This window comes from Schistocerca gregaria, chromosome 6 (genome assembly GCF_023897955.1).
Source record: "Schistocerca gregaria isolate iqSchGreg1 chromosome 6, iqSchGreg1.2, whole genome shotgun sequence".
In the NCBI taxonomy this organism is placed as follows: Eukaryota; Metazoa; Arthropoda; class Insecta; order Orthoptera; family Acrididae; genus Schistocerca; species Schistocerca gregaria.
In genome coordinates, this window is record NC_064925.1 from 526,505,327 (window position 1) to 526,517,735 (window position 12,409).

Consider the following 12,409-nt stretch of genomic DNA (forward strand, 5'->3'; position numbering starts at 1 on the left):
CCTGGTGAAGGAATTTCGGAAAACTGCGTTCAATAACTCCGCTTTAGCGGCGCAGTCGTCGATAACAGTACCATCGGCACTGCGCAGCGAAGGTATTGACTGCGTCTTGCCGCTTGTGTACTTTACATACGACCAGAATTTCTTCGGATTTTCTACCAAATTTCGAGACAATGTTTCATTGTGGAACCTATTAAAGGCATCTCGCATCGAAGTACGTGCCAAATTTCGCGCGTCTGTAAATTTTAGCCCATCTTCAGGATTTCGCGTTCTTCTGAACTTCGCATGCTTTTTCCGTTGCCTCTGCAACAGCGTTCGGACCTTTTTTGTGTACCGCGGGGGATCCGTTCCATCTCTTACCAATTTATGAGGTATGAATCTCTCAATTGCTGTTGCTACTATATCTTTGAATTTGAGCCACATCTCGTCTACATTCGCATAGTCAGTTCGGAAGGAATGGAAATTGTCTTTTAGGAAGGCTTCTAGTGGCACTTTATCCGCTTTTTTAAATAAAATTATTTTGCGTTTGTTTCTGATGGATTTGGGAGAAATGGTATTGAGCCTAGCTACAATGACCTTGTGATCACTAATCCCTGTATCAGTCATGATGCTCTCTATCAGCTCTGGATTGTTTGTGGCCAAGAGGTCAAGTGTGTTTTCGCAACCATTTACAATTCGCGTGGGTTCGTGGACTAACTGCTCGAAATAATTTTCGGAGAATGCATTTAGGACAATCTCGGAAGACGTTTTGTGCCTACCAGCGGTTTTGAACAAGTATTTTTGCCAACATACCGAGGGTAGGTTGAAGTCCCCACCAACTATAACCGTATGAGTGGGGTATTTATTTGTTACGAGACTCAAACTTTCTCTGAACTGTTCCACAACTGTATCATCGGAGTCTGGGGGTCGGTAGAAGGAGCCAATTATTAACTTAATTCGGCTGTTAAGTATAACCTCCACCCACACCAATTCGCACAGAGTATCTACTTCGACTTCACTACAAGATAAACCACTACTGACAGACACCAACACTCCACCACCAATTCTGCCTAATCTATCTTTCCTGAACACCGTCTGAGACTTCGTAAAAATTTCTGCAGAACTTATTTCAGGCTTTAGCCAGCTTTCTGTACCTATAACGATATCAGCTTCTGTGCTTTCTATTAGCACTTGAAGCTCAGGGACTTTTCCAGCGCAACTACAACAGTTTACAACTATAATTCCGACTGTTTCTTGATCCAAGCACGTCCTGTAATTGCCAAGCACCCTTTGACATTGCAGCCCATCCCGCACTTTCCCGAGGCCTTCTAACCTAAAAAACCGCCCAGTCCACGCCACACAGCCTCCGCTACCCGTGTAGCACTTTGCTCAAACTTCTGTGTCAGAGAATTACCCGCAGTCTTTTGCACATTCAAACGGTGGTTGGAAGGGAACGTCCTCTCATTCACTACATGCTGCAGTGAATCCCATAACGCCCCATTTACAGAGTGGGAGCTCCTCAGTGCCCTTGCACATTGCCCCGACAGAGCTCCTGGGCCTAATCGCATCCACGGCCAGATGATTAAGAACCTGTCATCTGACTAAAACAAGATATTCTCGTCATCTTCAACCAGATCTGGTGTGATGGCGCCTTTCCATCGCAATGGCAAGAGAGCACCATCATTCTGGTGCTCAAACCCGGTAAAAACCCACTTGATGGTGGATAGCTATCGGCCGATCAACCTCACCAACATTCTTTGTAAGCTGCTGGAACATATGGTATGTCGGTGGTTGGGTTGGGTCCTGGAGTCACGTGGCTTGCTGGCTCCATGCCAGGGCGGCTTCTGCCAGGGTCGCTCTACCACTGATAATCTTGTGTCCATCGAGTCTGCCATCCGAACAGCCTTTTCCAGGCAGCAACACATGATTGACTTATGTAAAGCATACAACATGACTTGGCGACAACATATCCTTGCCACATTGTATGAGTGGGGTCTCTGGGGACCACTCCTGATTTTTATCCAAAACTTCCTGTCGCTCCATATTTTCTGTGTCCAGTTGGTGACTCCCATAGTTCCATCCATAGCCAGGAGAGGGGAGTCCCGCAGGGCTCTCTATTGAGTCTCTCTCTATTTTTATTGGCCATTAACGGTCTAGCAGCAGCTGTCAGGAACTCCGTCTCACCTTCTCTATATGCAGACGACTTCTGCATTTCGTACTGCTCCTCCAGTATTGGTGTTGCAGAGTGGCACCTCCAGAGAGCCATCCACAAGTCGTAGTCATGGGCTCTAGCCCACGGCTCCCAGTTTTCAGCCACAAAGTTGTGTGTCATGCACTCCTGTCTGCGTCGTACCATTCATCTGGTACCCGCATTTTGCCTTAATGACGATCCACTCACTGTAATGGAGACATATCAATTCCTAGGACTGGTTTTCGGTGCTTGATTGGCTTGGCTCCCTCTTCTTCGTCAGCTTAGGCAGAAGTGCTGGCAGCACCTCAGTGTCCTTCGTTCCTGAGCAGCACCAATTGGTGTGCAGATCGCTGTACACTGCTGCAGCTCGACAGAGCCCTTTCCCAATCTCGAATTGTGTATGGGAGTGTGGTTTATGGTTTGGCAGTGCCTTCAGCATTGCATTTACTCAACCCTGTGCACGACTGTGGGATTTGATTAGCGACAGGAGCTTTTAGGATGAGTCCGGTGACCAGCGTACTGGTGGAGGTTGGTGTCCCTCCACTGCAGATCAGACATGTGAAAGTGCTCGAAAGTTATGCAGCACACAGTCGTAGTTCCCCTGAGCATCTGCATTACAGTCTCCTTTTCCCACCTGGGGCAGTCCATCTCCCGCATCGGCGGCCCAGATCGAGTCTAACGATTGTGGTTCATGCGCGGTCCCTTCTCTCTGAACTGGAGTCCTTCCCTTTACCACCTTTACTTGCAGTCCATTCATGTACACCTTCATGGTGTACGCCTCAGCTGCAGCTTTGTCTAGACGTTCTGCATGGCCCCAAGGACTCATTTAACCCCGCCGCCCTTTGCTGTCACTTCCTCTCGATTCTTGAGATGTTCCAGGGCTCTGTAGGCTTCGCATATGTTCATGGGGGGCATATTGAGCAGCACTCCTTGCCAGTTGGCTGCAGTGTTTTCACTGCAGAGCTGGCGGCCATATCTCGTGCTCTTGAGCACATCCGCTCATGCCCTGGCGAGTTATTTCTGCTTTGTACTGACTCTTTGAGCAGTGTACAAGCTGCCGACCTGTGCTACCCTCACCACCCTCTGGTAGCATCCATTCAGGAGTCCATCTATGCCCTGGAACAGTCCCACAGTTCTGTGATGTTTGTGTGGACCCCAGGACATGTCGGAATCCCCGGCAACGAACTTGCTGACAAGCTGGCCAAACATGAGACGCAGAAGCCACTTCTGGCGATAGGCATCTCCGAAGCTGACCTGCATTCTGTCTTATGCCACAGGGTTTTCCGGCTTTGGGAGACGGAATGGCATAACAGCACGCACAACAAATTGTGTAACTGTGTGTCATTAAGGAGACTGAATATGTGGAAGTCTTCCATGCAGGCCTCTCGCAGGGTATCAGTTTACCTCTGCCGGCTCTGCATTGGCCATACATGGCTAATGCATGGTTACCTACTGCGTCACAAGGACCCACCTCAGAGTTGCTGTGGCTCCCAAATGACAGTCGTCCACCCCTTGCTGGACTGCCCCCTTTTAGCCACTCTGCGGCAGACTTTTAACTTTCCCAGCACCCTGCCTTCGGTGTTGGGCAACAATGCCTCCACAGCAGATGTTGCAGAGTGGCTGGCTTTCCCTTTTTATTCTCGTGGTTGGCCAGCCACTGTAATCTGCTTTCATGTTTTCCTCTCTTCTGTTTCTAGCATCTCTCTGTTGTTTTCTTGTCCTCTTTTGTTCATTGCCTTCCCTTCGTTCTAGTGGCTTTTCCTTTCTTTCCGTTTTGTGTTATATGTTTTGTCTGTTTTATTCTCCCACTTGTCGCATTGTTTTATTAGGAACAAGGGACTGATGGCCTCGTAGTTTGGTCCCTTCTCCCTCCTCTAAACCAACCAACCAACCAATCAACCAACCATGAATTCTTGCTCCAGTGTGACAACCCTCCAGTGTGTGATGCTTGTGGCATACAGATGAGTGTGAGCCCTTTTTTACTAGACTGTGTTTTATCTTTGGACTAGAACGCTGTGGGAGATTTGCTGGCAGTTGTGCCCTCTATTTTAAATGACATTGAAGCAAATGTGGTTAGAGTTTTAAGGTTTTGTGATCTGTCCTTGTTTCTGTGAAGTTTGGGGAGATGTCCTTGATGTGTTAACAGGATGACTGGCTCACACACGTGTTTTGTAAGTGGGCAGCCAGTCACTTTTCTGTGTGCCATTCATTTAGCTGTTCTGTGCTTTTACTTCTGTTTCAATCCTATCTATAGTGGCCTCAGCTGCCAGAGACAGTAATCACGTGTGTGTGTGTGTGTGTGTGTGTGTGTGTGTGTGTGTTTATACTTTAGGAGGCCTTGTTTATAGTGCCTGTCTGCAACTCATCTTCTTCACTATTTGGGGACTAGCAATCCATCCTCTTGATAATATTGCCGAGAAAAAAGTCATGGCTACTTCTCATGACAAGAGTTTTTACTATGTATATCACATTTTGATTTGCAGCCAGCAGTGTACAGTGGTCCTGAGCTGTGGTCCAGGCTCGGACAGGCTGGAGTTGCCCTGGGCCTGGCATGGACAGAGGCTGGTGGGGAGCTGCTGCTGGTGGAGGCCAGCCAGATGGCCGGCTCTGGAGACCTAATGCTCACGGGGCAGCTGGGCAGCGTCATGCGTGAGTCGGCACAGCTCGCTCTCAACTGGGTGCGTGGTGCGGCCAAGCAGGTAAGAACGATGCTGGTGGTGGTGGTTATCTGTTCATTTCTTTACTATTGGATGCCGCCCCCCTCCCACACACACACACACACACACACACACACACACAGTAACAAAATTAACTATTCCATGTTATCTCAACCCAGTTTGATTCAGTACCTCTTCACTAGACTAATATATAACTGTAAAGTCTCTCCCTTGTTGACTTCATAAGAGGAAGCACATGCTTATTGAAATTATATCCTCAAATAAAATAGGAATAGGGGAGGAGAAGTTAAAGGTACTTCTCTTTCTTCAAAGTTTATGCTTGTGTATAATAGTGTGAATATAGTTGTTAGTATCCCACAGCTTAACAGTCAACATGCCACTTTTCTGAATCGACTAGTCTCCAGTGGTGTTCAACAGAGCTCCTCATGTGGTGTATTTGTTGACCTCTACTGCAAATTGAACTCTGTCTGCATACAAGAATTATGCCAACCTAATATTTGGATTATTTGGTAATCCAAAAGAACGCAACCTTTAGCTGTGATATGTACATTGATGGCTCTAAGGACAATGAGAAAGCTAGCCTTGCATTTATCGACAAAAATGCTTGTGAATCACACTCACGTCCCACCAAGTGAAGTATCTACACAGTGGAATTACTAGCGTTACTGAGAGCTCTCACGCATGTACAGCCTAAATCTGCCAGGCATACACTCCTGTGCAGAAACTCTCCTAGTAATTTGGAGGCAACTGAAATTTACTCTCAAACACATCCTCTGGTTGCCACCATTCATGAACTTTAATGCAACTTTCACTATACAGGAACGTAAGTGATTTCTCTGGATACTGAGACAAGCAGGTATCCTGGGCAATGACAGTTTTGATATGTTAGTGAAGAAAGCATCTACAATAGACCTGTTGCCAATACAAATTGCAGGAGTTGACTTGGGACAAAGATGAAGATAAAACAACCATGCTGTTAAACCACTTGGGAACCACTAATGGGATTGAACATAGGAACACACTCCTTAGTGCTGCCTTTTTATCCAAGACACCCAGAATTGGTCCAGGGATGAATCCTAAGTGGTGTCAAGCCACTGGCCTAATGCTGGTTTTTCCTGTGTGCCTTGAGTCTTTATCATTTTGACATGAGTTTCCTTGCAGTGAAACCATTCCAGGAGCTGGAGACATTTACCATTTTCCAGTTAAACCACACATAGGTATAATAATTCTGATAGGGTACTGTGTTTCTTTGTCACAAAGTTTCATCCTGTAGGAAAGTGTGAAGGTGCAGAAAAAAACAGATCCATTATAGATGGCCAGATAAATGGCTGATTAAAAGCTGTTCAGTGTCTATGTGAGGAAGATGACTGTCACTTGTAACACCATTTTACAACAGTTGTGATAATACCAGGATTCAAGAAACATTCAGCAGCAATATGAGAAAGACCAATGATGTGCTTCCATCCAGTGTCAAGAGCTTCATCTTGCCATACCTGCAAGAACACATCCAACTAGCACATCCTCTGTCCTTTCTAGAGACCTTCTGTGACCACTGTGGTAAATGGTTCCTGTAGAATTATATTATTGGCTTTGAAAAGTTGTACTGTGTGCTGTTGTTGACATAGCATATACACTCCTGGAAATGGAAAAAAGAACACATTGACACCGGTGTGTCAGACCCACCATACTTGCTCCGGACACTGCGAGAGGGCTGTACAAGCAATGATCACACGCACGGCACAGCGGACTCACCAGGAACCGCGGTGTTGGCCGTCGAATGGCGCTAGCTGCGCAGCATTTGTGCACCGCCGCCGCCAGTGTCAGCCAGTTTGCCGTGGCATACGGAGCTCCATTGCAGTCTTTAACACTGGTAGCATGCCGCGACAGCGTGGACTTGAACCGTATGTGTAGTTGACGGACTTTAAGTGAGGGCGTATAGTGGGGATGCGGGAGGCCGGGTAGACGTACCGCCGAATTGCTCAACACGTGGGGCGTGAGGTCTCCACAGTACATCGATGTTGTCGCCAGTGGTCGGCGGAAGGTGCATGTGCCCGTCGACCTGGGACCGGACCGCAGCGACACACGGATGCACGCCAAGACCGTAGAATCCTACGCAGTGCCGTAGGGGACCGCACCGCCACTTCCCAGCAAATTAGGGACACTGTTGCTCCTGGGGTATCGGCGAGGACCATTCGCAACCGTCTCCATGAAGCTGGGCTACGGTCCTGCACACTGTTAGGCCGTCTTCCGCTCACGCCCCAACATCGTGCAGCCCGCCTCCAGTGGTGTCGCGACAGGCATGAATGGAGGGAGGAATGGAGACGTGTCGTCTTCAGCGATGAGAGTCGCTTCTGCCTTGGTGCCAATGATGGTCGATGCGTGTTTGGCGCCGTGCAGGTGAGCGCCACAATCAGGACTGCATACGACCGAGGCACACAGGGCCAACACCGGCGTCATGGTGTGGGGAGCGATCTCCTACACTGGCCGTACACCTCTGGTGATCGTCGAGGGGACACTGAATAGTGCACGGTACATCCAAACCGTCATCGAACCCATCGTTCTACCATTCCTAGACCGGCAAGGGAACTTGCTGTTCCAACAGGACAATGCACGTCCGCATGTATCCCGTGCCACCCAACGTGCTCTAGAAGGTGTAAGTCAATTACCCTGGCGAGCAAGATCTCCAGATCTGTCCCCCATTGAGCATGTTTGGGACTGGATGAAGCGTCGTCTCACGCGGTCTGCACGTCCAGCACGAACACTGGTCCAACTGAGGCGCCAGGTGGAAATGGGATGGCAAGCCATTCCACAGGACTACATCCAGCATCTCTACGATTGTCTCCATGGGAGAATAGCAGCCTGCATAGCTGCGAAAGGTGGATATACACTGTAGTAGTGCCGACATTGTGCATGCTCTGTTGCCTGTGTCTATGTGCCTGTGGTTCTGTCAGTGTGATCATGTGATGTATCTGACCCCAGGAATGTGTCAATAAAGTTTCCCCTTCCTGGGACAATGAATTCACTGTGTTCTTATTTCAATTTCCAGGAGTGTACATTTTCTTCACATGAAGAAACTACATTGTTCTTTGAATTTGGTAGCTCACTCACTGTGAGTGATCCCGAGAACAGGGGCAATATCAAAGATAGTCATAAAGTTCTTCTGAAGCTGTGGTTTTGGTTGCAGAGTGATGTTCATATGGTGCATTCCTGGAACATGCTGCAAACTTTCCATTACTGTGGGAGGGGCAGATGTGGAAGCACCTTCTTTCTCATTTGAGGTGGCATCACTTTAGCAGCTCATTTGCAGCTGCATTGTTTTTCTGTGGGTAATGTGATGGCTGTGGGTGATAAGGATGGTATTCTACAGTGACATGCTTTTCTATGGTGTGTACAGAGTTCCATCTGATGGGCAATAATGCCTGACCAAACACACATATTCATACATACAGTGTAACAACTCTTGACTGTTCTTCTTGCTCCCCAGATTTGAATTTGATTGAGTGAGTCTAAGATGCTGTAGATTGAAGGGCTGCCATCGCTCCTCCCACCCTTCCCTTTAATCTGCCCTTGACACAACCACATGATTATAGTTACATTTTGTCTCTAGTTACGATATTTACTTTGATAAACTGTGATTAAGTGGTTAGCATCTACTGATAAAATTTCAATGGTTGAGATGTTCCTGAGCTAGAGAGTGTGATGTCTACCAGTTGGAAACCTTCCAGATTTGAACAACGCTATCAAGTCAGACCCATTCATAAAGATAGGTACCATGGGAATCATCTTCAAAGTTCTCGATATAAACATGTCTTCTTTGGTAGAAGCAAGTGAAAGACTGTGGATGTGGAAGTAGGTGAACCCCAACTGCAATTGCCTAGTATCACTGATTCACTGTAAAACTGATTTTGAGAGCATAAAAAAAATCGTACAGAAATGCAATGCCCTTTCTTGTGGCAATTAATGTCTGAATACTATATGAAGCAAAGTGTTGGAAGCCGTTCCATTACACACAGTTTGAACGTATCATAGTAATTTACATTGGTTGCTCCTGTTGTGTGCCTGGTTATGTTGTGCAGCAATACCTAGTCATTGTGATTACCATGTATGTGGTGGTTATTCACTGAGTCAAGGTATGAAAGAGCTCATTCTAGATCTTGTGCAATTTTATATAAGCTCATAGTTTCTCTAATAAATAACAATTAAATATTCATGTTTCTCTCTGTATTGTCAAGTTTTTTTTATTGTCAGCATTTTTAACCTTTGTGATTTACTTACAGTTCTGTAAACCAGATTGATTACATTTCAGTATGGATTAAAGCTTGATGGAGAGACATTATCACATTTGGACATCCACATCCATTTCCCTGCTGGAGCAGTTGGAAAAGATGGACCATCAGCAGGTGTGACTATAGCAACTGCGTTAATTTCACTGTTTTCGAACAAACCAACGGCCACTGACATTGCCATGACGGGCGAGATTACTCTTAGGGGTGTTGTTCTTCCAGTAAGTATGTTTAACCTTTGTAGTTAGTGTGTTTCAAATGGCTTAACTAGTTGAAAATTAATTGCCGTCCAAATTTGAGTGATTGAAGTGACTGTGACATTTCTTTTCTGATTTTGGATATTTCTGGATTGTAGGTACATCTTTCAAAGCTTCTAGAGTTTTACAGTATTAATATTGTAGTGTTGACCACTGAAAATATGAGTAACATGCAATTTTTTCATTAAAATGGGCCTTCTAGTCGCAGCATTTGAAATAACTAATGATATTTGCTATGTAATAAATTCATTTTTTTGTGTGATGAAAGATGGATTCGAATTCTTCTAACGATGAGCCATTGCTTTTTCAAGTTTAATATACTGGGTGATCAAAAAGTCAGTTTAAATTTGAAAACTTAATAAACCGCAGAATAATGTAGATAGAGGGGTAAAAATTGACACACATGCTTTTCACCTCTTGTGCGCGTTGTTTGGTGATCATTGTGTGCTCAGCCACCACTTTTGTCATGCTTGGCCTCCCAGGTCCGCAGACCTCAGTCCATGCGATTACCTCAGTCCATGCGATTATTGGCTTTGGGGTTACCTGAAGTCGCAAGTGTATCGTGATCGACAGACATCTCTAGGGATGTTGAAAGACAACATCTGACGCCAATGCCTTACCATAACTCCGGACATGCTTTACAGTGCTGTTCACAACATTATTCCTTGACTACAGCTATTGTTGAGGAATGTTGGTGGACATATTGAGTGTTTCCTGTAAAGAACATCATCTTTGCTTTGTCTTACTTTGTTATGCTAATTATTGCTACTCTAATCAGATGAAACACCATCTGTTGGACATTTTTTGAATGTTTGTATTTTTTTGGTTCTAATAAAATCCCATGCCATTCCAAGCATGTGTGTCAATTTGTACCTCTTTATCTACATTATTCTGTGATTTATTCAGTTTTCAAATTTATACTGACTTTTTGATCACCCGGTACATACTGAAATGAGATATTGACTAGTAGCTTTTATAGGGCACAGTAAGAAGTGGAAAAATTGAGATTAACAGTATTAACGCAACTAGAATAATGACCTGGATAAACTGTTGATTGCAAGGTGACTGAAAAAATGACACAGATTAAAATAAGGGCTATGTAAACACACATGTCTAGTTCAGATGCAAGATAGGAAAGGAAAGATAGAATGTTTTCCAAGTTGTAAACTGTTTTCACCATTGAGGTCTTCTAGCAACTGGCCATATTTGTCTAGCCTCTGAGTTAGAAGCACTATTATTCCTCTACATCTTGCAAGAAAAATGAGTCTTTTACTGTAGGAACAAACTACATCAAATATTTTATCTTGTAATTTGCATAACATTTACCTCACTAACGAATAACCACTGATATTTTATATTTCATCTCGCGAATATTGTCTGTAAAGTCACTGAAGACAAATACTCTTCGGCAATAAATGCTGTAAGTGTAGCAGATTTAGTTAATGTATTTTCACTTAGCATTTCATGAAATTTTTACAGGTGGGTGGTGTCAAAGATAAAGTGTTGGCTGCCCATCGTGCAGGTGTCAAGAGGGTAATTCTGCCCAAGAAGTGTGAAAAAGATTTACATGAAGTACCTGAAAATGTGAAGGTAAGCACTTTTATCCAGTTTGTCATTTTATAAGATTTGTCATGCTACTTTGTTTAATGTATCATTTACTTTTTACTTTGCAGAAGGACCTGACATTTGTGTTTGTTAACCATATGGATGAAGTTCTTCAAGCAGCCTTTGATGGTGGCTTTCCCCCAGGCTCATTGAAGATGGAGGTTCCCATGTTAAGTAAACTTTGAAAAAATATGTTGTTAAGTGAATTATACATTCCTGGTATTGGTTTTCATTTGCAGTGAACTGCAAAAAAAAAAGAAAGTCATTTTTGTTTTCAATACTGTAGAAAGTAATGCCCATGGTTACATGAAAATGTACTGAAGTTGCTTTCAAACGATGGAGTGATATGTTTCATTTTGCTGCTGTGATGTGTACAGTTGTTAGATATTTTTTAAGAAATTGTGATATTAAATTACATGTTAAATTTATTTTTCTACTGTTTTATAAATGTATATTGTACAGTAATAAAGTTAAGTGTACACGAAACTGTCATATTTGACACAGTGTCAAGCATTCTGAGAAACAGATTATTTTGTTACATAACTAAATGCTGGGTAATGAATTTGGTGAAAATGATAGTAAATGTGTCTTTTTTCTTAAGAATTAAAAACAGTTGCACTTTGTGGCATCCACTTTATGTACTGAGGTTTTTTAAAAATAAAATTAAATAATTAAATGTTGTTATAATTGTGTGTACTTTCTTGCATTTAGATCCAGTGTGGTGAAGTTAAATGATGGTAAGAAGGAAAGATGAAAGTAGGACCTATTAATATGTCTCAAACTGCTCTTAATTGTACCATTGTGGTTATTGCACAAACTGAGTGCTTGAAGAAGCACTACATTTATTATCTCTTTGGGAAAGTAAGTTACCAGAAAAGAAGCACTACATTTATTATCTCTTTGGGAAAGTAAGTTACCAGAAACACACACACACACACACACACACACACACACACACACACACACACACACGTGAGGGAGGGGGGGGGGGGGAGGGAGAGAGAGAGAGAGAGAGAGAGAGAGAGAGAGAGAGAGAGAGAGAGAATGAACACTGCTTATGTGGAGTGACAAAGAGGTGCAGACTCCTTACATTGCCAAGCATTAAAAGATTTTGCTGCTGAATCAGTGGCCTTACTAAAATAATGTCAGGCAAATGTTGCCAAAATGTTTGTAATGTCATTCAAAAAGGTAGAATATGGAAGTGAAATCTGATCCACTTTGTGCCATTCTCTCTCACATTTGACTCAGTCTAAAGTCATTTCATAAAATACATTGTTGAAATACAAATAATGACTATGTAGTGGCTAAAATTATGTAAGAGTGTACTGTGACTCTCTTCACTGACAAAAGAGAAGATGAGATAGTTGCTCATTTGTTTAGTTGTCTCCTACAGTAGAGGGCATATCATCTGGTAAGCCA

The 12,409-nt window shown here is 44.0% G+C and overlaps 1 protein-coding gene across 1 annotated transcript in view; it reads left to right on the forward strand.

Moving 5' to 3' along the window:
* LOC126278596 (lon protease homolog 2, peroxisomal-like) overlaps positions 1–11,677 on the forward strand; it is a 132,735-nt gene extending 121,058 nt beyond the window's left edge. The window contains exons 13-16 of the mRNA XM_049978816.1: positions 4,651–4,866; positions 9,152–9,349; positions 10,865–10,975; positions 11,059–11,677. Of these exons, the coding sequence (XP_049834773.1) occupies positions 4,651–4,866; positions 9,152–9,349; positions 10,865–10,975; positions 11,059–11,175 (642 nt within the window). The 3' untranslated portion in view covers positions 11,176–11,677. The remainder of the gene's footprint in view (positions 1–4,650; positions 4,867–9,151; positions 9,350–10,864; positions 10,976–11,058) is intronic.
* The last annotated feature ends 732 nt before the right edge of the window (positions 11,678–12,409 follow it).